This window comes from Haemaphysalis longicornis, unplaced genomic scaffold (assembly GCF_048455015.1).
Source record: "Haemaphysalis longicornis isolate Haplotype H1 unplaced genomic scaffold, Haemaphysalis longicornis Haplotype H1 scaffold_6, whole genome shotgun sequence".
Lineage (NCBI taxonomy): Eukaryota > Metazoa > Arthropoda > Arachnida > Ixodida > Ixodidae > Haemaphysalis > Haemaphysalis longicornis.
Genome location: NW_027526407.1, coordinates 23650932 through 23678772, shown reverse-complemented (window position 1 = coordinate 23678772; position 27841 = coordinate 23650932). Strand labels below are relative to the sequence as shown.

Below are 27841 nucleotides of genomic sequence, written 5' to 3'. Positions count from 1 at the left end.
GTGCGCTTGCGCTGGAGCTGCGGAGTTCAGCAAGTCAGCCTAAGGAGCACCGATTATCAACCACCGAAGATGCGTTGGTGGCTATCGTAATGTGCCACTCCGTGCATAGGCTGGAACCAGCTTCTTCGTTATTGTTAACACTTTTGACGACTGTACATACTATTACACAAAATACAACAGCTGAGCGAGGTTGATATGAGCGCTTTGAACGTGTGCGATAATACGGCATTCAAGAATTTTTTGATAAACCAATGGCGTTCGTCGTGGCGACAGTAGGCAAGAAATGTAGCTGGAATTTTGCGACGTCATCAATCTAAATAACTAAATGCATTCGTTATATATTAATCCATTTATTAAAAACTTTTTCCAGCATGTCTTTGCATTAACTGAGTTTGAAATCCACAGAAACTTTCAGACATTGTCTGCATACACTGCCTTTATCTTAACACACTTGAGATACACTGCTTGGAGCTTCCACCACTGCCTCTGAAACGTTTTGGTTAAACTACTGAGTGATCTGTTTTATAGCAATGTGCTTATAGCTACCGAAGATCTTTTAGCGGCGAAGCCCCTTAGGGGCTGGGGCTGTTGGCGTCTCCTGCCGTCGTGGTAATCGTCGTCGTAATCGTGGTTTCATGTAGTCACAGTACTAAAACACAGGGAAACTCGTTTACACCTCGTGCTAGAACATAACGCGTACTAAGAAACACCGGAACACTCGTTTACGCCTCGCGCTGGAACGCTTCGTGACACCTGCTAAAAACACCAGGGCACTCGTTTACGCCTCGCGCTGGAGCGCTTCATGCTTTAAAGACAAGATACTTTTACAGCAAAGCTGTATACCTCTACACCCCAAGCAGTTTCATCTCAGTTGGCAAAAACGCCAAGGCGCCACGAATACAGTTGTACACTGCATGCTTCGCCCTTCCGCAGGTTTAACATTAGCGGAGATGGCCACGAATTATTTTAAAACGAAAGTGCTTTATTCCCGGATACACCAATATTTCCCTGACGTCATATCCGTCACGGAAATGGCGCCATTTCAACAAACCAAGCGGCCTGTAAAGGATGCACCCCCCTACAAAGGGTCTTGCGGCGAAGCAAACTTTACTACTGAACAGTACGTTATACTTAGGGTTCGTTTTCGGGTTTTATATTTTAACACGGCAGTGTTTTGTGCCGGGATACACCAGGATTTCACTGACGTCGTATCCGTCCCGCAAATGACGCAAGTACATCTTTGTCGAAGCGACACGCCAGCAGGACGTCGCCACAAGACAGCCGCCGACCAGCAAATCATGCTCAGCTGCAAATTTCACTGCATATTTCACTTTCGTGTTTTACTTATTCCCACGACCGAGTAATCAACCACATTTTTTTAATAATCAGATAACCAAAGCTATCTGCCATTTAGTTACCACGGCGCGCTCTGGCGAATGTAAGCGGGTTTTGCGGCGGAACTGACGGAAAGAACGGATACAAGCTTCGCGGGACCGTCAGCTCACCGGTTCAGTAAGTTGCAGCGTTCCATGAAAGGGTAAACCCCGTAGCTGAAGATTGGCACTAGGACCAGGATGAGCAGAGGATTCGCCAGCTGAATCTGGTCCGGCAACACTTGGAAGCCAAACTGCGCATCGTAAAAAGAATGCCTCATTTCAAGCATACACGAACACAAGCCATGTAAAGCTACCCCGGCTTGCGTGCGCCTGCATACTGGGTGGGTTTCGATTTAGGGACAGTACGTATACATGATAGGGGACTACAGCGCAGCTCGCGCACGGACACAAGGGAGAACTATACACACACGAGCGCTCGTGTGTGTCTAATTTTCCCTTGTGTCCGTGTGTGACTGCGCTGTAGTCCCCTATCATGTTCAACCAACAACCCCAAAGAGAAACTTTCGTGCATTTCAGTACGTATACAGTTTAGGAAGGCATCTTCTTAGATATAGAAAGCGACAAAAATCAAAACGGCGCCGTAGCCATCAGACTAGACAAAACATGGTGGCGCACGAGTTAGTAAAGGCAGGCTGAAGCTTTGTAAAAAAAAATTCGATATCATAACGTAAAAGGGAACATAAAAATAAACCGACGTGTTGAGACAAATTTTACCTTACAACAAGGTTTGCATTAAAAAAAACTCTTAAAAGATTACTATCCGCAAGGGCTGGGCTGCCATTGTTGAGTTTGAACAGAATAGCAGGCTCGCTAATACGACAGCGAACGCGTCTGAACATATGAGAACGCAGCCACTGTCCACTATTCTCCGCACATATGGCAAGATTTCCAGTTTCGGCGACTCTGTTAAAAGACTAAGGGAATTGTGACATACGAAGATATTTTGGTTGGTGCTTCCGAATAGCCCTTTCACATAACAAAAATATTGCTCTTCGCATTGCCTGAAGAGAAAAAAAAATTAAAGCCGTTCCACTCAATGTGAAAGCTGTCGGAAGCGCAGAGCAGTGATTCGCCTTAATGGGCTGTATACAGCGTCGCTATGCACTGACTGCTACCACCAGCTGGAGTTCATTTCGTTTTATGCTTGCTTTTCCTCCCGCGTATACCGGCGTTTCACTTCCACTTTTTTCCCTTACTATCGTAAAAACCAACCCAACGAGCGTTCCTAACTAAATGAACGCGGGTGCTGCCGGTTAATTACGCATATTTGCCTCAAATGTGACTACAGTTTTCTTTGCGCTTAACAAGGGGAAGATGTATGACAAGCACCAGCGGTTCACGAGTTTTGAACGCTTATGGCTACATAAACCGCTTGGCTTTCGAAGCATTTGGGTTACGCCGCAACAACAGCCGCTGCGACGGAAAGCCACGTGACTCTACTTGAGTCCAGCGAACAAGCTACGACGACAAGGCGAGCCTGTAAAGTGTTTTGTACTTGAAAGACGGGAACGCGTTAAACCGAATAGGGTGGCAGAACCTAAGTTCAGTCGGTCCTTTCTCGACTGGCATTATGGGCTCATCGAATCCGTCCCTCTTGAACGGTTTTCGGTTGAAACTGCCAGCATCTGCTGTGTATCTGACATTTTCTCTTCTACAAAATCATCAAAATCTGCCTGAGCTTGCATTAGAACCATAAGACTGTAGCGTGCCGTCTCTATATTACACAGCCGACATTGCGATTGGCAAGGAAGGACGGGCGACTGCATGTACGAGAGCAGGGTTTTTGGTTGGGTGAGTTTTTGTTGAGTTTTCAAACAGTTTTCCATGAGTCAGAGGCGACGTCCAACCAGAAGGAAATTTTTGTTGTGGATGCAATAACGATGACCACAAACTTTATAATATCCCGCACAAAATATGCATCTGCTTGTGGACATATAATCTGTTAGCATTTTTAATTGAAATAGAGTCTACTTTTTCTTGTTTACTTTTTAATTTTTCAGTGATTTATTTGTCACGAGAGGGTATAAAACGCCGCACCAACACTGCCCCATTGGCGAATTTTGCTACCCCCGAAGGAAAGCAAGCAAACTGGCCTTTAAGTTCTCCCGCCTTCCTCTCAGTGTATGCCAGCTTCTCTCGTCTGCTTTACAGGCACAAGAATTCTATGGAGCGAGGATATTAAGAACTAAGAGTCTAGTTGTTCTTTATATTTATATATGTGGTATTGATTTGCTCTCAGCCGTACTTCTGACACGGTTATTTACTTCTGGTACAGGAGGTTCCAAATTTTCTCCAATGCAACACTAACGCCACTACTGTTGTTAGGTTACATGGCCATGTAAGCCTTCTTCAAATAAACTGTCACTCTTCTACAATGCTAACAAAACTATTTTTATGGCCGTTTAGTTCTGCTCGTCCCTCACACGAGCCGAACACTGCGGTCACACAAAAAGTCCACGCTATCAATGTATAAAATCACGCGCTGTGCTATCGAGTTCTCCGAAGACCGACATGACAATCATTCACAGCCGCTTTGCATATAGAGATCAAATCGTGAAAGGCCCAGGGACAATAACAACTTTTATTTTGTGGTTTATCGAAAGAAGCGCGTACTTTACGATCAACTGAAAAGTGCTCAAGCCAATCCTACGATCGCTTACGATTTCGCCGTTCATCTTGTTCGCTTGAAGCGTCCACTGCGAACCCTGCAATGATGATTGAAAAGTGCAAGTGTCAAACTTCTGGGAGCCCCAGGTTATGTCAACGCAATTGGAGGCTCTCATACAACACATACTAATTAGCGTCCTATCCAGGTCGTCCATAAAATAAACTGCTTGAGGAACTCTACAAGACCTCTATAGTTCTTCCGTCGTGATTCATTGTTTTGAGTTCAGTTTCACTACTCTCGTTACCCCATCGAGTCGTGACGCTCACCTCACACGCCTCCCTGTTTTCCAATTACCCGTCTTCTAAACGCGTGGCGTGAATGTAGTGTTTTTATGCGTAACAAACATGGACCGGAACGTAAAGAACACGAAGTATTTTCCAGTTTTATTCTCTAACGGTGAGCTGAGAATACAGACTCAGGACGAAAGGATTTAAGAGAACAACAAGATTATATGTGGCATGTCCAGTATACGCCCTATACCTGTGTTCAATAAGGCCACGGTTGTTACACAATTCACTTGTGGCAGTTTTTAAAGACCCTAGACTATTGTCTGTTCTTAACACGCATTGTCAAATGCCGAGCTTATCTAACTTGTGGGGTATTTCCTTAGTCAAAGTATTTTTAATTAATGCTGTGTTCCAGTGTGGCAAATCTCCAACGTGTACCTTTCACGTTGAGCGCATATCTGATGAAACGTAACAGATGGAACAAAGAAAGTCTTGCGCACATATACTTGTTAGCGTTTTTTTCTTGACCCTTGTGTGATGTAGAAGCGGTTTGTTATTTTATTTTAGGTCCCAAGTTATCAAGTTATGAGACCTTAAATCTCCAGTGTTGGGAGCTCTTAAACCAATGTTTAACATACTGACAATCCCTGCGGCTTTTCCCGTTCTTTTTAATTTTAATTCCTTCACAATATTTCCTACGGTAGTGCTACGACTTGCAGATAAACGAACTACCCCTGTGCAGAAACGACAACGAGGAGATAATACGAAGCTTGGTTATCGGGGCGGTTTACAGCACTTCGACTGTGCTCTATAGCAGTTTAGCGCTAAACCATCGTCTTCGTTAGACGGAAGTGTGCATCTTCTGTCGAATTCCGCACGTGCAATCACCCCTCTCCAAATCCAAGCTCCTTCCACAGTGCCGGAATGCCGCAATCGGATAGACGTCGGCTCCATTACGCGAGGCAACCAGGTTTGGCTCCGGTTACAGGAAGCGATTTAATTTTTCTCAGCTTCACCCACGATCATCATCATCATCATCAGGGAAATTTTTCGTTCCTGCAGCGCGTTTTGGGTTTTGTCAAAAACTTTATTGACACCAAAAGACCCCAAAACGTCTGGGATTCTGAATAAAAAAAAAGGGTATCTATGCAGGCGGGAGGACCTGACTAAAGTGAGCCACAAAGCTCGCCACCAGGCCGCTCGGTCCGTTCCTTCCGGCAGCGCGTGCCGCTCTTGGAGAGAAGAGGGAGGAGGTGCAAGGGATTTAGGATGAGTTTAGAGTGACAGTGGCGAACTAGTACAGTCCCAAAGAACATGCGGCGTATTGGGAAATCCAGGACACTTATAGCACCGAGCTGGGCTCCACTGCATACGAAAAGAGGGAGAGGCTAAAACATTCGCTTTAAAACTCATTCGGCAGTGACGTGATGCGATCTAGCATACTGTTGGAGCATGATACATTTCCGCCTCTGCCCCTTACACATCTGTTCTTTTATCGCGCGATAACTACCGTTCCTCGGTCCATCATACATTAGTACGGCCAGCATAGTTATTTGTTGGTCCAGGCGTTTTTCTCCCTTTTATTGTTTTTAAAGCATTAGCTGGCATAGGTGTAAATACTTCCAACCTTACTTCTGTTACTGAATTTTGGCATCTCCTGTGTTACCTTTCAAAAGGGGAGGATTTTAGAGCCTGCTGATGATTGCTTAAAAAACAGCGCTGAAAACTTGGATGAAGTAGATGACAACCACAAGTACAGTGGCTGTCCTCTACTTCGTCCATGTTTTAAGTGCAATGCACTTCTTAAGCGACCCTGAACCTGCGTCCACCGGCGATGTCCGCGCACGTGGAGATGGGCGCGCGCTGCCTGGCCGCTGACATGGCGCATACCCACGTGGGGGATTGGCCAGGAATCTCCTCGTCTTCCTTGGCAACGGGGGGAGATTAGCGCGCGCTGCCTAGCCGCTGAAATGGCACATACCCCCGTGGGGGATTGGCCAAGAATCGGGCGTGAGAAGGGCTAATGCACCCGCTTAAAGGAGTACTGACACGAAATTTCAAAGCTGAGATCCGCTCTAGCAATCAAGTACAACGACAACACAAATAGGTGTCTGTGAATAAATGCATCTTTCTTTCTTTGTAGTTGTGTGTGTGTGTGTGATCTCTCTTTCGCGAACATTACCGAACCGCGCAAATTCAACTCGTGCATTCGCACTTTCACATTCTTCCCCTCGGGGAAATGCGGGGAATTTTTTTCGCGCTACATTTTAAACATTGTGTAGCCAAATAGGCCAAACCAAGCTTTAGCGTCTGCTGATAAGTGGTTATGAAGTACACAATTAAATCAACAAAGATGAGGGAAACAAAAACTTTAGTGGCGTCGTTTCCTCACTGCTTGGTCTTGCATCTTTGCCATGTTTTTGGCCTCGCTGTCTTTATGTTCGTAAATGAGTCCGTAAATTTCAAGCAGTTTGCTCGCTTAAGCTCTGAAAACTGGATCTTGATATCTAAAATATCGTATTATGGTGGTTAGTCACTTTGTCTTCATTCACATACCGTAAGAGCGTGAATTCTCCGTAATTCTTGCAAATTTCGGCTGTCTGTCACTTCCTGAGCGTATTTCATTAACAGACGTCACGATCGTCTGAAATGCAGCTTTACTGTTCTTCACAGTATCATTTATTCATCCGTTCTCATCGTATTAACTTTTTCGACCAGCTATACCGTATTTTATTCCTCCATAAAGTAACAGTTATTTCGTTCTATACCCAAATTTCACAAGAATGGCGATCGCATAGTCCTAGATAAAGCCTTCCACCGGCTGTCTGCACTTGAATAAAAACTAATAGCTGCACTGTACCCCAAAAACATTGCGGAAGCCTCTATGTTCAAATTTTCTAATTTATACCATTTTTCCCACCTTTACCATTTTATTGACAAATTTGATGTACCATTACAATAAATCGGACTCCGCGCAATTTAATCAAACTTTTTGAGCCGAGGAGTCACCTAGAATCTGCTGACTATTACCTAAGTGGGATCAACACCCCTAGTAAACAAGGGCATCCAGACAATAAAATATCAAACGATATTTTTTATTAAAACATACCCCTGTGTGATTGAACAAGTACAAAAAATACACACGGTGTTCCATTCCAAACACGTAATTGTGAAACGGTTCATTCAAAGTACACCGAACCCCGTTGACTCAATGTACTGAAGTCTCATTGTAACTACGGATGGTATGATTCGTTTCTTGTCTGTTCGCCTAAATTAGCAATATTCTTGATATACCAACAGAAGTATTGTATACATTTTTTTGCATATTCATTCCTATTGTTGTTAAGAATAAATATATCGTGTTGATTAACAATATACTTGTACACCGCTGTCCTATGCGTAAACGCGAGGCATTGGTCACATCAGAAGGAGTTTAAACATTACCTTGCCTCGTTGGCATATGTACTTTCTGAGGAAGATTCTGATTTGATTAGGTTTATTTTTCAACCTAGTTTCCTTTTCTTCTTAACGATACCATCGTATCTGCTGCGTCACACAGTGCGTATCTGCTAAGTTCACTCCTCACTCGCTAAACAAAAAACACCTACCTTTCTGCAAAGCCAATACGTTCATCTTAACGCCAAGACAAACTCACCTGCTGGTCGAATAAAGCCCAGAAGAGCGGCAGTGGTATGTAGAGTACCAGCACGTGCAGAACGCTTTTGATGTCTGAGATCACGTTCTTCTGCAGGACGAGACAGGGAACATTTAGTAAACACCCTCCACCGTGAACTCACCGCGATAATATGCAAATTACATCATGCCGAAGTAGTGGTTGTCTCCCAGCACAACATCTCCACGGCAATTAGAAATATGCAACACCTACAGTTGGGCCTTTAAAAATACCAAACTTGTTTGTTTGTTTTTTGCTCCGTTTTTTTTTCAGGGTAGCTTTTCAATAGTTCACAGGTAATAGACACTCAAGCAGTGTGCAACATGGCTTTAGGCAACAAAATATGATGCTACCTTCGTTTATTAAAACGTTAAGAACTGTTTCTTCAGTTCAGTTTGTCAAATTAGGAAGAATTGGTGTTTCAACAAGATAGGCCTTAGGATGGACTTTCTTCAGAGCTACAGATTGATTGATTTATTGTAAAGTTTCACGCGCCCGCGCAACGCAGGCGTTGAGGCGCGCCATAGTGGAGGGCTCCGGATCAAATTTGACCATTTGGGGATCTTCAACGTGCGCCGAAATCTCGAACACACGGGCGTTTTTGCTTTTCGCCTCCATGCTCAGCAGCGCAACGCCTTCGCCACTAGGCCACCGCGGCGGGTTCCAGAACTACAGCGACGTCAGCCGACTCTATTGGCCAAGATGATATTTCCCACGTTGGAGGTAGGGAGGCAATTTACACCAATTGCGGTGGTCCTGGTGTTACCCTTGGCAGCACTGTGCCTCAAAAATGCCGTTTCTAAATGTTTATTTAAATTGGTAAAACTCGTAATACTTCGAACCCGTAATTCGCTTATCTTTGGAGACACAAGTCAGTCCCTCAACCCACACAGTGAAGTCGTGAGCCGCACACTATACGTAGTATTCAGACGAGCACCGCGCTCCTCATTTCAGTGTGGCTAATAACGCGGCACACAAGTTATGCGTCGGAAGACATACTGGGCGCTTCAATCGCCGACATTCAAGGTGCACCCAAGGGTTGTAGTACTACGCCTTAACTCAAAAGCAATATTTTTTTTTATTTTCATTCTCCTATCCATGAAGTTGGTACCCATTTCGGGCATTCAACGAAAAAATCTCCGGGTTTTGACTGAGTTTACTTTTGTTTTCACTGAAATAGCCGAGTATGAAATAAGTGTGTAACACCGCCCCAAGACAGACACTTAACTTGAGTGTTTTTTACCAGCTAGCCTCGAGGGTAACTACTCCAAAGCGTGTAGCCCACCACAATCAACCACACCACCAAGCCACAGCAAACCCACATAGCAAAATAAACCCATCACAAAGCGTGTCGCCCAACGACCAGACTTCCAGATGGGAGAATTTCCCGAAGCCAATTAGCAAGCGAAAGAGGCAGTACGGCGGTGGGTGTTACGAAAGAAGCGGCTGGCGGTTTGCGATATTTCCCCTTCACACATCTTCTACTGGGCCCCTTGTAACATAATGCCGGCGCAAATCTAAATTTTCGTCTATATAGCCGACTTGACTGTTTTTGTGGCGGCACGTAGTCTTTCGCACGGAGAAAACGTCGCAAGCTGTACACCATTCTCTCATTTTTGCGTGCAACGGACATATTAAACAAACCAATGTAAACAATAGGCGTAAACGGCAATGCAATTTAATAATGAAACGCTTAAGCTGGGAAAGCAGCCACTTTAAAGGCATTCCGGCATGACATTTTGGTGTTAGGTTTTTTTGCTACCTTTGGTGCCTGCCCGCCTAGTAATCATATAATGGCCAATTGGATGGTCGATCGCAGCGCAACTAATTATTTACAGCCTTGTTTATTAGTTTCAGTTTTCATTCTAACGAAAACAGTACCGAGACGGCCGCCCTGACTGTAGAGGGCTCATGACAACACAAATCCATCCCGTCTCATGCGCTTCTGAAGCATGACGTCCATCTCAGAATTGTAGCGTTACGCAAAATACCGAGCAGCACACTCCAACCGCAGTCAGCGCTTTGGATACGTCACGGGAGCCGTGGCGTCGGCAAATTGCGGCGAAGCGCTCAACGCGTCATGCTGGTACCGATGTCGAAAGGGTATCCGTTCTGACAGCTCTTCGTGGGAGCCATCTCCATTTACAAGAAAAACGTTTACAGAGTTGTCTCATCTTTAGAATTTACTGTTAGTTTTATACACGGGGCTTAGTTTTCGGGGCAGACCTGGTCTCCTAAAGGCGTACTCCTAGCATATGCTTTGATTGATCATGCACACAAGGAGGAGTAACAAACGTTTATTTTACATATTTAGAGCAGATGGGCGGCCGCCTTAGTCCAGGTAGCCGCGTGCTGTCGCTGCTCGGGTGGCCCGCTGGATCAGGCTTTGCTGGTCCTGCAGGTCCGAGCTGGTCAGCGCGCATTCCCACTGCTCGAGAGTAGGTGTGGGGAGTGGGGAGGGGTGGTGTGGGCAGAAGAATACGAGGTGGGGGGTTGTGTCTGGGGTGTGGCAGTCACGGCAGTTATAGGTGAAACGGCTGGGGGAGATGTGGGAGAGGATGGTGCCGTTGTAGAATGTATTTGTTTGGAGACGTCGCCAGATGCGGGATTCTTCGTTGGTGAGTGCAGGGTGTGGGGGAGGGTATTCTCGGCGGGTGTGGCGATAGTGCGCTAAGATGTCGGAGTAGGTGGCTGGTAGTGGTTGTAGCGTGTCAGTCAGGGTGTCCAAGTCGCCCGGCCTCGTCGGGAGTGCCCGGAAGTGAAGTTCGCGGGCCGCAGCATGGGCTGCTTCGTTCCCGGGGAGGGAGGCATGACCTGGGGTCCAAACGATGGTCACGTTAGGAGGTGATACTACGGCTTGTAGAAGCTTGAGGGCAGGAGGAGGAATTCTTCCAAGGAGGTATCTTCGACAGGCTTGCTGCGAGTCCGTGATAATTGTGAGGTAGTCGCACGTTGCTGTATGCATTGCTAGGGCTATTGCAGTAGCTTCCGCTGCAGATGGGGAGAGGTGGCGGTATGTGGCCGCAGTGTATAAGGTGCCGTTGGTGTCGGTGACCACTAGGGTTGAGTGGGAAGTTGAGTGAGCGATGTCGGTGTAGCGGGTGTCGTTGACCGATGAGTACTTCTTATGTAGGTAGTGAACACGAGCGTTGCGACGTCCTTTGTTGTACTCGGGATGCATATGTCGTGGAATGGGGGTGACTTTGATGGTGGCCCGAATATGAGGTGGTATCGGCTGTAGTGCTTCGTGGGGTTCTGGTGTAGGACGGCCTAAATTCTGGAGGACTGTGCGGCCTGTGGGGGTGAGCGTAAAGCGAGAGAGTTGGCTGGTTCTTTGGGCTTCTATAAGTTCGGAGAGCGAATTATGTATGCCAAGTTGAAGGAGCTTGTTGGTGGAAGTGAAGGCCGGTAGTCCCAGGGCTATCTTGTAGGCTCGACGGATGAGAGCATCCAATTTGGAGTGTTCTTGGGGTCGGAGTTGGACATAGGGAGTGCCATATGTAAGCCTGCTGAGCAGTAATGCTTGCACAAGTTGACACGTGTCTTGTTCTTTAAGACCGTGTTTGTGCATGCATATACGACGGATGAGGTGGGCGAGTTGCGATATTGTGGAGAGTAGTTGGGGTAGTAGTGCTCTTCCAGATCCATCGGCGTGGAAGCTTACACCCAGGATTCGTAGTGTCTTCACTTGCGGGACAGGTTCCTGGTGAATCATGACCTGAGGGTCCGGTGCCGGTTCGGGGGGTCTTCCACGGGTACGTGCACGAAGGACGAGAAGGGCTGATTTTGAGTGGTGACAGGTGAGGCCGCGTGGTGCTAGGTAGTTGAGGACGGTGTCCACCCCTTGTTGTAAAGCGGATTGCTGGGTGCCGGATGATCCTTTGGTGATCCAGATGGTAAGATCATCCGCGTAGAGAGCATGGTGAAGGTTAGGGATCCCGGAAAGCTGCTTAGGCAGGTCTAGAAGGGCGATATTAAACAATAAGGGGGAGATAACAGAACCTTGTGGGGTGCCCTTGGGGGGTGTGGAGAACGTTGGGGAGATCAATGATCCGAGTCGGATTGTGGCAGTTCGGTCGGATAAAAATGCCCGTACATAGTCGAAGGTGCGTTGACCGCAGCGTGTGGTGTTTAGCCCATTGAGGATGGCTTCATGGGTGACGTTGTCAAAGGCTCCACGTACATCTAAAGCTAAGATTGCGCTGGGATGAATTTTGCTGAGGTTGTCTATGACCTGTTCTTTTAGCTGAAGAAGAACGTCTTGTGTGGAAAGGTGGTTACGGAAGCCAAACATGGTGTGCGGAAAGAGGTCATTATTTTCCAGATGGGCAGTGAGTCTTGCGTGTACCATATGTTCCAGCAGCTTTCCGAGACATGATGTGAGGGATATGGGACGTAGGTTAGTGGGTGCAATCGGCTTATTGGGTTTAGGAATTAGAGTAATGTCGGAGTGGCGCCATTGAGGAGGAAGCGTGCCCGCTTGCCAGTGGTGGTTAAAGAGATCCAGTATAGATTCTTGGGCCTCGTCGTCGAGATTTCGAAGGAGCTTGTTGGTGATGCGATCGCGGCCAGGAGTTGTATTTCTAGTAAGCTTGGTGAGGGCCTGGCGTAGTTCCTCGGTGGTGAAGGGGTTGTCCAATGCGGCGTTAGTGGGGCCTGAATATAGGACCGAAGTGGGCTTGGGGTAGGTTGTCTGGTGCCCAAAGAGGTGGTCACGGAGAGAGTTGAGGAGTTCTGGGGGGGGGGGGGTAGATCGCTGTTTCGGATGAGGCGATTAATTTGGTGGGTGGTGGTGGTGCGCGTAGGCTTGTCTCCGATGAGCTTGCGAAGGATGTGCCAGGTCCGCTTCGTGCTGAGGGTGCCCTTTAATTGGTCGCAGAAAGAGTGCCAATTTTGTACTGTGAGGGTGTGTGCATACTGCACAGCCTGCAGGGTAATGTTCGCGATGCGTTTTTTGAGGGTGCGGTTGTGTTTTTGTTTCTGCCACCGTTTGACCAGGCCCCTGCGGGCTTCCCATATATGCAGCAGATGGGTGTCAGCCTCCGGGTGTTTATCGGTGAGTTGCACCGTTTTTGTGTGTTTCTCGACCAGGGCTTCCAGGGCTGCTGTCCAATCTTCGAGGCTGTCTGTGATGGAGGGAAGTGTGGTTGGGTCCTTGCGGAATTCGGGCCAATTTGTCATCCTAGCCTTCCCCAATGAGCGCGTGGTGCATCGGAGGTTAGTCGTTATCTTGATAATATAGTGATCACTGCCCAGGGTATCTTGGGTTCGTTGCCATTCCAGGCGAGTGACGTTGTTGGCAAACGTGAGGTCAGGGGAGGTGTCACGGGAGACGCTCGTACCCAGCCTGGTGGGGGTGGTGAGGTCGTTGTATAGAGTGAGGGCATGGTGCTGGGTAGCGTGGAGAAGGGCGGTGCCTTTTTTAGATGCTTGTGCGTAGCCCCAACAGTGATGTGGAGCGTTGAAATCACCGAGTAGGATGAAGGGACTTCGGGATGCTTGTTTCTTAGCGTCGTGTATCAATGCCTCAATCGCGTGAAGTGAGGTAGGCGGAGGACTGTAAACATTGAGGATATAAACACTTGAGTGAGAGTGTCGTTCAGGAAGAACCTCTATAAAAGTGTGTGCGATGGGGGAGGCGAGGTGATGTTCTTGCGCGGTAAGGTGCTCTGCCACTAACGTTGCAGTGCGGTGCAGGGGGTCTTGTGTGTAAGTGGCATATCCTCGAAGTGATGGGTTGGGGGTGTCAGCCTCTTGTAGGGCGATGACCTGAGGAGGACTTGGGGAAATGTATAGGGCTAGCTGATTTTTCTTGTTTTTGAATGACCGGCAGTTCCATTGGTAGATTGGGAAATCCTGGAAATCAGTTCCTATCGTTACAGACAGGGGATGGGGAGGACTGTTGCTGTTGGAATTTGGCTTTCTTCGTTTGCGATTGGGGAGCAGGGGCAATTTCGGCCATGTCTTCGAGTTGCGCGACTCGAATGTTGATCGACTCCATGAGTGGTTGCAGGGGCTCTAGGGTGGATGCTAGTTTGGCTTGGAAGGCTTCGAGGGCTTGGGTGATGCGCTGGTCGATAATGGGAATGAGGCGTTCTGAGACCTTTTCTACTATGGCGTCTATGGATGGTTCAGATGGAGTGCGGGAGGCTAGGCCGCGGGCTGTGTCTTCTAGGGCATCAAGGCGTTGGCTGAGCTGCATGCATTGTTTTGTAGTGTTTGTAGCGTTTGCTGGAGTTGGGAGGACAGGGTGATTTCGGGAGTGGCGGAGATAGGGGAAGTGTTTGTGGTAGGGAGGAATTTTGGGGTGTGAGCAGAGTTAGTGGTGGGCAGGGATGGGAAGGTGTGAGCAGTGGGAGGATGCGCAACTATGGCTGACCAGCTCACCTTGTTTTGGTGCATATCTCTGTGGCCAGTCTTCATGGTGGTTGAGATCACTCGTTTCGGAGCGGGCGTGGGCAGGACTCGTTTCGAACACTCCTTGCTGGCGGTAAGGTGGGGTTGCTGGCACAATTTGCACATTGGTGTACAGTCATGCTGGGCAGAGGGGTTGACGGCGTCACAGCGGGGACACTTGGGTGAGTCTAGGTGGGGGCAGATGTCTTGGCGATGGCCAACGTCGCCGCAGAGTTGGCAAACCTGGACGACGCGGCGGTAAGGTCGGCAGCGATGGAGAACACAGCCCACTCGGACGTAGTAGGGGACGCGGGTGCCATTGAATGTCAGGAGGGCAGATGTGGTGCGTCCCATGAGCCGAGAGTGGAGGAGGAGTGGGCGGTTGGCTTCTAGAAGTTCTTGCAGGGTTTCCTGGGTGATGTCCTCTTCCAGACCGTGGATCACACCACGGCAGGTGTTGGGTGGTGGCTTCATGTACGGGGCAACCTCGCAGTCTGCACTTCCGAGGCGAATCGTTGTGATTTCACTGAGCACGATTGCCAGCTGAGCATTGTCTGTGCTTGCCACCAGCAAGTTGCGGTCCGGTTGAGCCTGTACAATAACTTCGTTGAGGAACTGCTGCCTCGAAATGGCGCTTGATTCGGCGAGACTTGCCGCAAGTGTTCGCGGAGCCCAGGACGCTATACTCAGACCAGAGCGCGGGCGGTAAATGACTATGTAGTGGTTGCTTGGTAGTCGAGGTGGTGGGGCGACTCGCGTGGTTGCACCTGTTTTTGGATCTTCCTGTAGATGGCGGGGCGGCTGCTTGGAGGCTGACGATAGATGGCGGGGTGGCTGCTTGGCTTCAGGTGGTTTAGAGCGGGCGGCGAGCACCGTCTTCCAAGGATTTTCTGGGGGAATTGTGCGGCCACTTAGCTCATCAAACTCCATAGCGGCGTGGGATGTCTGGTGGGACGTTGAAGCGCCTCCCTGTTCCGACGTTGTGGCGGTAGGTGACATTATAGACGCAGCGGTGTCGCTAGGCCTGGAGACGAGGCCCAGCGTAGCCGGCGAGAAGGGAGACCATGAAGTGGTCGATATCTCTGACCTGTTTGAGCCTGGGGTGTCAGCCGGGCGTCCACGTGTTCCAGACAACGTGCCGGAACTGCTGGTTCTTGCCGTGTGATGGTCAGAGAAAAAGGTCCGCTATTGTAGCGAAATAAACGGGAGCCGAAGCGACTCGTGTGCGGTGGCGTTGGCCCCCTGGTGGCGGTTTCATCATGCACACAAAACAAAATTTTTTTTTATTCGAAAGATTTCGTGTTTTATAGTGCCCCCAGCACTTGTCCGGATGCAAACGATGCTTTATTCACTGAGAAATTCTTCAATTAAAGTAAAATGTTGATTTTGCGGGTTTTCGCGGTCGGCAATGGCATCACAAGAACCGATCGCTCTGTAGGCGATTGCGAAACATTGTTTACCGTTATTGAACCGAGATGACGCCACCTTACCGCGGCAAGCCGTTTTCTGCGTTTGGTTTGTTTTTGACCGTAGTTAACCCTGGCTCGTTTTTGTTCAAGGAGAAAATATACGTTGCGTGAAACATAGGGCTCGCTCGACAGATATGGCCACGGAAGACACAGTTGCTTGCGTCAATCGGCCAGTGTCGTCTGAAAAAACCCCTAAGCCCCGCAGTCCTGTCCAGTCAACCAAGCTTAGTGCGCGCAGTACCAGCAGCAGTGCGCATCGGTACTTTTAGGTTTACGTGTGCTTTTGTAACTTACACTGTTTTTCGCACCATTCTTACTGCTTTAAATAGAATGTGCCCTGAATTGAAGCGCAATTAATCCGTTCGGCAAGCTTATAAGCTCTGCCTAATTTGGGTTTGGTTTTGTTGGCCTCCACCAATCGCAGAGCTGGCTGGTATGACATCATAGGTTCTGTTGCGGGAAATGAGCTAGTGGGTCGCATGGCCATTCCCGTTTTTTTCCTAATGATGTAGCTTATTCGAGCGAAGTTGACGTTAAAAGTGGTGTCAGTATGATTCCATCGAGCCAATATTTTGAATGAATTAAACTTGTGTTTTCTCTTCATGGTTCCTTTAAAGCGCGTTGAGTTGGGAAAGTAATACGCAGCCCATGAATCGGAGTTCAGTTTTATAGTTGGAAATTGCCACTTTGCAGTCCTCCTCTTCCACCCTTTCAAGTAATGTGTCATAGTGCTCGTTCTATAGTTGCGGAGGAATACATTCGTCGCCTCCAAGCCTGCTGTGTGCGAGAAACTTGTGGTGAACGTGTTATCGCACTCCAATGGGCAGAAGCATCTGTGATTCTGCCGCAGGGAAGCTGCCTGCCAACAAATGACGACGCGCAGGTTACTTGCCTCGAACTGGTCGTCCGCGTAGTCAAGCCAATGCTCCTTCTTCTCACCCCTCCTTTGAATTCTCATCACAAGAGCGTGCTGAAAGGAAAATGCTCATTTCAACAGGAATTCAGAACAAAAGATATATGCGCTACAAACGCTCGCCAGTCACAAGGAAGCTATAGAAAATTAGTCTGAGCTGCCAGAGACTTGTACAAAAGCGGAAACATTTTCGCCTTACAAAGAGTCAAGGTGTTAATTTTCTTTTTCCCGTTACTCAGCTTCATCCCCTCGCGAAAAGTAGACGAACAAACGCAAGAAAATGAAACAAGGCATCCATTCATTGCAATTGTTACCACAATATCTTGGAAACACCGAAGCGTTGACGGAGGGTGCACAAGATTTAGAATGGCGACAACAAAAAAGTGCTCAGACTGCTAAGAATTCGAATACTACAGGGAACAAACAACCTGTTCATTTTGATTTTTACCGTAACACCTAGAAAACATCAAAGCGTTAAGGGAGGATGCCTAAGATTTAAAACGGTGACAACAAAAAGCGTCTTGGCCAGACAACTAGCTGAGAGCCACGGAAGAATATAACAAACAAAAAGAAGCGAGAAATAGACTGCAGAACCCTAAGACAACTTAGTACACTTAAAAAACTAATCAAAACTAGTACACTTAAAAAACTAATCAAAACAACAAGACTGACATTGATGTTCATTCAAAAATATTACGAGGTCTGTTAAGCACTCGTCGTGAGTGGGAATGCGAAACCATAATGTCCAGTTTAACACCGCAAGGAACTTGCACTACAGTCATGAAAAAAAAAACAAAAGCGAACCCGTAATATGAAGCAGAACATGCAAAATCGCAGAATATGGTTCGTACAAATCACATATTGGCGAAGTTGTGCTATAATTAGAAAGCCACATTTCCAACCTTTGATACTGTTATGAAGCCATGCCGTAATTTGACTTGCACAAAAAAAAACGGCGGTATTTGTGAGTTCCAGTTCATATTTTCGCTCTGTCATTCGTGTATGGCTGTACCACTGGAATTGTGCTGACGCCGTACTCAACGCTATTGGTGAATCGTGGGGGAACCTCCAAAGGAAGTTGTCATTCCAATTGACAATCACACAGAAGGCGTATGTGAGAATTTTTTTGGTTACATTGATGTCTCCGCCAAATAGGAAAAAAAGGGGGCCCTGAAAGGGATTTTGAGCACATTAAATTACTAGCGCAATCGTTAGGTTGGGTGTTAAACGTTAGCTCTCCCAAGTAAAACAGTTTCACGTGCAACGGAAAGCTGCCACTTTCGGTGCAAAGTTTGTAAGCGCATTCCCTCCCTTTCCGGCATGTTTCTGGGTTCCACCATCTTCTGTTTACTTCATTGACTCCCCATGCACGTCACGAGGCAGAAATCTTGCAATTGGACGGCTTTTTCTCTCACTTCCGGCAAAGAGAAGTGTCGTCTGCTGAGCGGCGACGCGTCGCGGCGGTGCCTTCGGTTAATTAGCGCTTCCTGCAGCGGGCTTAACAGTATCGTGTTCGTCCATATTTATCTTTCTTACTTTTATTTATCTTTCTCCCGTTGCGTGCGCATGCTCTCACTAATTTCGGGGAGGAAGCTGGCAAGTACCACTTACCCAAATACACTGGATGACCTGGAGTACCACGTTACCAGCAGGGGGAATGATGCGGTACATGGGCTTGCCAATCACGAACAGCACTGTGAGTGAAATATGTACTTCGAGGCCGCTGTCTTCAGATCAAGCACGCCACTTACCTAGCGCGACGACCATCAGGGCAGCGGGCACTCCGAATGCCAGCGGGAAGCAGGAGACCTGCCCCAGGCATTTCTGCACTGTAAGGGGAAGCATTTTCTCTGCAAAGTACAGCAACTAAAAAAGAACTTTTAATACTCCGGAGCTTCGAAACAGTTCAAAGAGCAAGACTGCAAAAAGGGAAGACAACAAAGGCACTCACTAAGAACCTCTGGAGGATCTTAGTGAGGCTGTTAAAATATTTCTGGAGGTCCTTAAAATATTTATGGACAGAAAGATTTTAAACGCACTAAATTACAGCAAATTGAAAGTAAAAGAAGAAACTATGAGACAATACTAAGCCGAAGCAACGTCCTCCATGCTCTCAAGCTTATATTGGCAACATCTTTATGGAGCCACAAAGACGTTTTTGCTTTTACTACGCCCTCAAGAAAATAGCTCCAATTGCCCAGAATTTCCTCCCGTACTGAAAAGCAACGTCTAAAACATTAGCCACTGGGGTTCCTCTCCGCAGAAAAAAAGAAACTTCGGAACGAGATATAGATGGCGCTACAATGTCTTCTATTCCGTCACTGCACCTATAAAAATCAATTGTCTATCGCCAATCCCAATCCCCTAGCTCATCCTGGTCGTCAGTCTGAAGCCTTTGACAGCCTCCATTCCCTCTCCATATCACAAGTGACGTCAGCTAAAACATTTTCTCCTACCCTCAAGCATTACAAGAAAGCTGATTTGGAGTTAAAACTACTGAAGCGAGGTTTGTTAGATTACTAGCTAGCTAGCATACGAAGCTGGGAAGAAGGCAAGGTCTGTATGGTCAAGCAAGCTCTGTCACACATTACACTCGATCGACATGCGCGCCACCCGCCGCGGCAGCTCAGTGACGAAGTCGTTGTGCTGTTGAACCTAACGATGCGGGTTCGATTCCTGGCCGCGGTGGCCGCTTTCCTAATGGAGGCGAAAAGCGAAAACGCCCATGTGTTCTCCATTTCGGCGCACGTTAAAGATGCCCAGGTGGTCAAAATAAATTCAGAGCCCTCCACTACGGTACATCTCACCGCCTGTGAAGCGTCGGCGGGTTACACCTCATAATAAACCAAACAATCTCGCGCGCCAACCGCTGCTTCGTCCGTGCCGTCGTCATGCGTATTTTCCCCGATGGGGGCGTTGTCTTCACGCGAACGACTGTTTTAATCACTGCAGTGGTGTCCATCATCCACGCTACACCATATCCTTGAATCCTGGTAGTGTACATTCCACTTGGCAGAGCTAGGCGGCAACAGGCCTTATGGACTCCATTCAACGCTGCTTTCACTTTTAGAGCGAATGAGCAACCAGCCATCTATTCAAGACACAATATGGGGCGCCAGCACCCACAACACAAGCAACTGGGTGGTACTCGACCTAAAAGCCTCTTTCCCACGAAAATTAGTTCGCTTTCTCAAACAAACTTTTAAATACAATGTACCTTTTCAGTGGGCAGCGTCAATGAAGCTTCTTCAGTGGGATACGCTGAGTCAGCACCTCCTGAGGTTGCAGTTCTGATTATACCAGTTCGCGCTCACGGATATGGTTTAGGTTGCTCCACAAGAGATAATACAGGTGAAAGGCGATTACAGTAGGTGGTGAGCGGGACCAGGGGTGATATTATTTTCACGGAATAGACAGCAGCTGGAGTTCCACAAGTACTGTACAGTTTCCGGCGGCCATTCGCTGCTCGTCAGCCATATTTTAACCAGCCTCTTTGTGCGCGCAGCGGTCAAGACCACGAACACCACAGAAGTAGACAGGATGGCAATTTCTCTGGCCCTCACACAGAGGCGGGCACAAGCGATCTTCACTGACTAGCAGCAAGCATATCCGAACTAGCAATCAATTGGGTGTCTCCATCGACCCTTACGTTGTCCAAAGCAAAACACCAAATCGGAAAATTAAATTACTGTGGACGTCCGCTCACGCCTCCAAGGAGGGCAACGAGTTTCCCCACCTTTACGCGTGCGCACTCGCATCTGAGGAGGACTGACCACTGACCACTTTCAGAGAAATCACGCGGCCCTATCGGCTATAAAGACACTCCATCCACTACAGCCGACTCTCTCTGTAGAACAGCAGACAGTCCTTAGCTTCGTCCTATCGGGATCCCTCGCCCACCTTGTGAAAGTACCGCTCATATTCGCGATGTAGTACGCTGCCTATTGTTACTTTAATAAAAAAAATACAGGATCAATCTGCCCCACAGTCCGGAGTGCGACTTCAGGTAACAGAATCCACAACGACACTATCCGCACTCCTATAGAGAGCAATAGGAGATTGATATCCAGCTCCTCAATGGCGGCACAGCTTGCGCTGGCTGAAATGGTGCAGGCAGCCAGGAAGTCATATGGGCTACAGTGAACAAGAAAATACTCCCCACGGACCACATGACCCAATTTATTCGCCCAACAAATGTATTCTCTCCCGCTCGGGCAAAAACTCGCAAATTTTCATCTCCTTGAAATAGCCTGTACCAATTAGACCGTATTAAGCAGTAAATGAGTGTGGCGTAGAAGAACATTCTATAGCCATTCGCTTAATCTATCCCTCTGAAAAGTTACATGAAAGTCGCTTTTGTGGTTTATATTGGTTAACACTAAAACGCCGTCAGCACTTCCAACTTACCTGCCTATTTAAAAAAAAATTCAAAATAATATTTGCCTCTCGAAGATCCGATGGCCCTCGTAATGATATGACCACCCTGGAACAGCGGCACCATCTGAGGCGTGCAGAACAAACCAGGTGATGCGGTTCGGGGGATGGTGAACTGTTTTATTACAGACCAACTTACTACGCAGATGCGGACATACTTACGGTCCGTATCTGCGTCGTTTGGCTGCAGCTTCCCACCAACCGGAATTGTGTGTTTTGGGCTCGACTCGGCGACTCTACTCCATGTACAGGGTAGCGCTCGTTGCCGCGATGCGGTATTTAGCGGCCACCACGCCCACCTCACCCGACTACGATACAGAAATGTTTTGAACACGAAAGTGTTTTATTCACGGATACACGAACATTTCAGTGACGTCATATCCGTCACGGAAATGACGCAAGTATCACGAAGCAAGCGGCCTGTAAAGTGTGCACCCCTGCACACAGGGTCTACTTGCGGGGAAGCAACCTTCAGAACTTAAGGGTACGTTATAGTTACTGTCGTTGGTTTTCGGTTTTTATATTTTAACACAAAATTGTTTTATGCCAAAATACACCAAGATTTCACTGACGTCATATCCGTCACGGAAATAACGCCAGTACACCTTTGCCGAAGCGACCCTCCAGCAGGACGTCGCTCGCCAAACCCACCCACAAGACAGCCGCCTACCTGGAAATCATGCTCAGCTGCAAATTTCGCTGCACATTCCACTTTCGTATTTTCCCGCTTCCTATGACAAAGAAATCAACCAGTTTTTTTTTCTTCCTTTCTACCTGTATAACTTTCAGCCCAATCCTCGCCCCGCTTTCATGAACAAGCATAGGCTACCATGAACGAGCAATGCACAGGCTACCTTTTCTCGAAGCTTATGTGAACGATATGGTCTTTTTACACCCTCCTGGAGCATCTCGGCAATACGGCTCCTCCGCCGCTTTGTATTGGCGACGAAAATTATCAACGTCACAACGATAGTGCTGCGGGTTTCTGACCCCGAATTTCAGGGCTTCGGTTGAGTAATAAAAGCATTCCAGCTGTTCAAGTGATGTACCTGGCCATTCTTGCCTCACTGACACCACTATGATTCGTTATAAAACTTCGCTAGTTCATCCGTATGTTAAACTACTAGCCCTTCTTCATGAGGAAATCAAACGCTGTGTAGCCCAAGAATAGATACTTCCGTAGAGGCGCTTTGTTGAAGCAATAGACTGTGGCACTATCGGAGGGCACCCCAACATGAAGTCTTTCCTTCCGCGTTTATACTAACCCAGGACCTGCCAGTTAGCGTTATTGCAGTTGTCTTCCCATTCGCTCAAAAAGATAGCTTCTGCGTCATTACCAACCTTTTTTATAATAATTTCGTTCTTGAGGTGGTCTGCATGCAACATACACCATTCTAGAATGCCAGCTCACCTTGAAGTACAGTATGCACCAGCCATCAGAGAAAGGAAGAGCTCACCTCGAAGAACTGGCGTCAAGTATGTAGACAGCAGGCTCCCCGCGTTGATGGCGATGTAGAAAAGGGAGAAGAACTGCTCCAATTGCTTTTCCTGCACACCGAAAAGCGAGGCTGCAGTAATGTGACGAATTCATAAGGCAGTTTATTGCCGGAGAAAATTTGAAGCCAATGCGAACTGTGAATAAAGGGAATCTGCAATACATCCGATAAACGCTTTCACTCCTTCCTTCACGTCTGGAAGCACTGCGAAAGCTATAGTTATTGCCAGCCCTGAGCTCCACTGTGGGATTTGGTCGTCCGAGTCGATCCGCCTTCCATTTCTGGTGGGATTTTGAAGTTTCTTTTAGGGTGGCTATCTAATGGGTTTATCGTTGCAACTGGAAGAAGGCTGCCAAGTAGCCGCTAGACCGCTGTAATGACGTAAATTCAGCGGTCGAAGAACGCCCATACAGGGAAAGAGAGAAAAATCTTTTGAGCAAATTTCTGACCTATTTGATGGGCATAGAGCAAAACTTTCTGGCTGAGGTAGTTTGTTAGCCTTTTTCTAAGCACCGGCTGTGTTTGTTGGCTACATTCTGAAAGCATTAAAGATTTTTAAAAAGTTGAAAACTGTTGCAGGGTCCCTTTAAAACTGGTGCCTACAAAGGGTCACACTCTGAAACTGGTTGAAATTTGCGTTTTATTTTGCTTTATTATCGAACCCGTACAATTTCTTTGATGGTTTATAAGGGCACTACATTGACTGTCTTTCCTTTGTTGCACCAGTACCCTACCCAAGATAGTATTTCTTCCTGTGAATAATCCGTAGCCGTACGATGGCGACCATCCAACCCCGCACCCGCACCTAATTGTGCAACCCTACTCAGTTGAATTACGTAATAGTGACGGGGTGCTTTTTAAGAGGACTGCACATCTCCCCTCACCCCACAGAGTCCCAGCACCTGTAGGGGCGTGGGGCCCGCTATCACCAGGATGGCACACGGAGGGCTGCATTCTTGACTGAAGGCCCGTCAAGTGCGTAGGGCATATGTGCTGCCCTGGTAATCTTTCTTTCCCTTTAAATGATTATTACTTTCTTTTTCTGCCCCTGGCGCATCCTTCTCGGCTATCCGCATGACCAGCAAACCCCACCGCGAGTGAGAGCGCCTGCATTTCGTCACTTCCCTCTACCGAGACAGAATTGTGACGTTCATTGGGAGGCTGGAGACAGCTTGGAGATTCTGCCTGTGCTGGGTGCCGAGGTACCACTCCTCGTGGCACGGACTTTCTCGCTTCCTCGGGGCAACGGTTACAGCAGGGTGAGTCGCATAGGCGACACGACTTAGAGTGACCGCTGGATCTTCTCTACCGTGTAATATAACCTGATCCAGGGCGGTAGTGTTCGGAACACGCCAGCTGCTAGAATGGCTCAGCGGTTAATTTTCAGTCGCATCTATCTCGGCCAAGATGCCTTCAGATCCCACACTCTCGTCGATATTCGGCAGCAAACCAACGTAAGAAAGCGGGCTTCGTTCCCTCTGAAAGAATAGCGTATGGGGTATAATAAGGTTTGAGGCTTCACTGAGACTTCAGTGAGGACTTCAGAGAAGGCATGAAGCTTCAGTGAGGCTGAAGGTATCGGGCTTCACTGAAAGGATGCCGCTTCAGGCTTCAGTGAAGGTATGGAGCTGCAGTGAATGTACGCCGCTTCACTGCGAGGCATAAGGCTTTGTTTCAAACGAAATGCTTTTCTGTAAAACCATCATGGACGCTCCTGATGACACCCTGTCGTTCCAAGATTGTATACACACGACTATCTTAGCCAGCAACTATAACATCACCCCAGGAATTGATGGGTTACCCTCTGTTTCCTGCACGCGGACAGCGTTGACAGCACCAGCACAGCTTGTCGCTACGCGCTCTTCTACACTAAGCCTTAACTGAGGCCGTGCCTCCAGGTTTACGTTGTTACAGCTTCCATGAATGGGTACTTTATGGGGAGCTGCGTCGCAGCTAAAAAGAAGTTGGGAATTGACGAGACCTGTAGGCACCCTCGTGGCATCCCGTACAAGCCTCAGCCTTCCAACGATGTAGCGGCATTTTCCATGGCGTACGCTGTTCCTAAATGTACCATAATTTTCCCGCATCAAACCCAAGAATGATGATGGCCTCAGCTCGTGTTAATTGTCGGAATCCTTGCTTTCGTGGTGCTAAGCACGCCTTTTCACCCTTAAGTATTGTGAGCATGAACTTTTGCATTTACCGTAGTCTATGAAAACAGAAGGTGTGATTATTTGGGGGTTCTTTCGGCAGTCTTTTAGTTCACTTGAAGATCAAGCAGTCTTTCGCTCCATTCATGAGTAGGATTCGTTAAAATTAGATGATTTTTTCCGTGAGATACGAACTGATCACCTCGTCTTGCGGAAACGTCAAAACTTGACCTTTGCTCACCGGCTCAACTTTTCAAGCAAACCTTTACTACTTTCGTCCAGCGATTTCGCGGAGGGTGAGCAAATGACCTTTTGATCGGAGGCACACCCCTGGCGACACACCCCTCGAGGCGCATCGCGTGATTCGCCGGGCCCGCTGTTGGCGCCTGCAGGCGCCGACAATGGTCGCCAACGCCGCTGCGGCCGAGGCAGCCAACCACCCCCGCAGCCTCCCATGCATGCGGCGCTGGGTCGTTTCGGGCAACGTGACTCGTCTCGCGCCCGGCGAAAAGCAACGGTGCGTTCGCCTGGCCTCCTTCTGTGAGCGTTGCATGGAACCGAACGACTTTAAGGCGTATTCGTCAATACAGCTAAATCAAGGGTTAACCAAGCGAAACCAAGACTCAACCAGACTAAGCCAAGCTTTTGATTTGCATATCCAAGGTTAGCGGAGCTAACCCACAGCCATTTTTTACTCGCTTTATCATACACGTTCTCTTGATTTCCCAATACCCTAGACAGGCCTTTATAACGAACTTGACCAGCCCTCTTACAAAAATCATACACTTGGTATTGTCATTCAGATAGAAAATTGTCTGTAGAGGGTTTCTGTAATATCTGTACAAATAGAAAAATGTGTGCCTCTTCAGTGAGTGGACCACAGCTTTTCGTCAAGAGAGATTCTTTGCGAAAGCCGTTCTATTGGTATTCATGTGCCGGCGGATAAAAATGACCAGCGCCGCATTACCGTGAGGCTTTAGGCTAGCCAGATATTCACACCCAACACCCAAAGAATGACAACAAGATCAACGTGATAAAATACTTCGGCATATGTAGAGAGAAAGGTAGTTCACAGGGATCAGGACCATCATCCGCATGAGTGACTCAAGTGGTCGTGTGCCACTCTGTACTCCTAACAAATACCTCGCATGAAGCATTGACTATGACGTTTTCATGTCTACATTTGTGTTGTGTGCTGTATTAGTTTGCCAAGTCAATTACTTTCAATACAAACTCTTTTCCACTGCTTCGTCTAATATTCACGGTTTATTTATGTTAGCGCGTTGCGCCCTTAAAGTGCCTAGTGATGAGCCTTACGATCAAAAGCATCGGTGCTTGCACTGGTTTCTTTTTGTACCCCCCTTCATCTTTTTATTTTTACGGAAGTTTCTTGACAGATAGATCTGCAGGAATTACGAAGATCCGGCTACAAGGACCAAGATTTTGCAGGCTCACCTGTCCCGGCAAAAACTGGTCGCCTCCAAATGCGGACACGCACGGCTTGATGCCTCCTGTTCCAAAAGCGATGACCGCTAGGCCAACCAACGGGAGCCAGCTGAAAAACAACCGGCAGTCATTCAAGAAACCCTGCAACACTTTCGATAAGCGCTTTCACTCCTTTCTTCGCGTCCGGAACCACTGCAAAAGCTTTAGTTATCGCCAGCGCGGAGTGGCACTGCGTGATTTGCTTGTCGCACCGGATACGACTTCCATTTCTGCTTTGTTTTTGTGGCTTTTTTTTCTTAAGTTGCTATCGAAAAGCTTTCATTGCTGCAACTGAAGGAAAACCGGCCAGCGGCCGCTACGTGGCCTTCGGGACGTAATTCGACCCGTCAAAGAACTTCAAGAGCGGAAAAGAGAGAAAAATCTTTTGAGCGAGTTTACAGCTTACCTGATGGGCATTTTTGGCTGAGGTACTTTGCGACACTCTAATCTAAGTACTGGGTGTGTTGTTTGCCTACGTTCTGCAAGCATTTAAGATTTCTAAAAATGTCTAAAAAAGTAGTGCAGGGTCCCTTTCACGCACACTGTAACCGGAGCAGCGATAAGTAAAATTACAGCGCCTAATGAAAACTTGCATAGTTGCAACATTAATAGATATATGGCGCCCGTCACACCTTCACAAATAACCAACCAAAAAGTTGTTATAAGCTGCTTTTAAGCGATTACCCTACCTGCTTGTGTGCTGTCTTGAGCAGCAACCATTTTGTCGCAGCGCCCAGCGCGCGGTTGACCCCAACAACTTTTTTAAGATTTGTCGACGTATTACAACGCTTTTTATGCGCACAATTTGAGCTTCAGTCACCCGCGTCACGTTTAGCGGCCGGTGTCGTAGTTTTTGTAAGGCAGGGATGACGTCTTTGTGTGGACGCTTGATCAGCAAGTCGGATAGCGGACGGCTTGCATCCACGGAAAAATGTCTAATGAGCCTAAAGAAATACGGTCGCGTAACATACATGATTTATTCGCAGGCTTCGCAGGTGTCCCTCAAAACAAAATTCGAGTTTACAATTTTAGGAAAGCGAAATCTTGGCGCGCTCACCCATTCACTCGCTTTGCAAGCGCCTAGCGAAGGGCACTTTAAGTGACGTAACACACGTATTTTCAATGGCATTCGCATCTATTGCGGTTATGGGAACTGTCCCAGCCGTAAATGAAATAATAAAGGACTCGGCCAGGGCTGAAGAGCAGGTGATGCAATGAACTGTTGGGAAGCCGGCGTCTTCTGCGCTTCCGATTCCATCCATAAAAGAACGATTCGGAGTGAAACTTTCTGTACAAAAGGGCAGTTGGTAACGTGGAGTTCTGCAGTTGTAACACAAGGATCACGGTCACGATTCCCGCGTTTGGGATAACCGCTAGTCGCAGCATGTAGAGCGACGTTTGTGTCGTGTGCACTTCATAGGAACGATCGACGCGGTGTCTTCCACGCGTAGTACTGGCGATATTGAAGAGCACGCACAAAAGGACCCGTTTAATGCACCGGAAACGTACAGATGGAATGAACCAGCACAGTGT

General features: G+C 47.7%; 1 protein-coding gene across 2 annotated transcripts in view; it reads right to left on the bottom strand.

Annotated features, from left to right (window-relative positions):
- The window catches only part of LOC144142305 (solute carrier family 15 member 1-like), a 92696-nt gene that overhangs the window by 41853 nt on the left and 23002 nt on the right, over positions 1–27841 (bottom strand). For both annotated transcript variants that reach the window (XM_077673708.1, XM_077673707.1), the window contains exons 5-12: positions 26279–26378; positions 22635–22725; positions 18495–18572; positions 18355–18437; positions 16723–16800; positions 7948–8037; positions 4058–4102; positions 1506–1627 (exon numbers count right to left, since the gene is read on the bottom strand). In XM_077673708.1, the coding sequence (XP_077529834.1) occupies positions 1506–1627; positions 4058–4102; positions 7948–8037; positions 16723–16800; positions 18355–18437; positions 18495–18572; positions 22635–22725; positions 26279–26378 (687 nt within the window). The remainder of the gene's footprint in view (positions 1–1505; positions 1628–4057; positions 4103–7947; positions 8038–16722; positions 16801–18354; positions 18438–18494; positions 18573–22634; positions 22726–26278; positions 26379–27841) is intronic.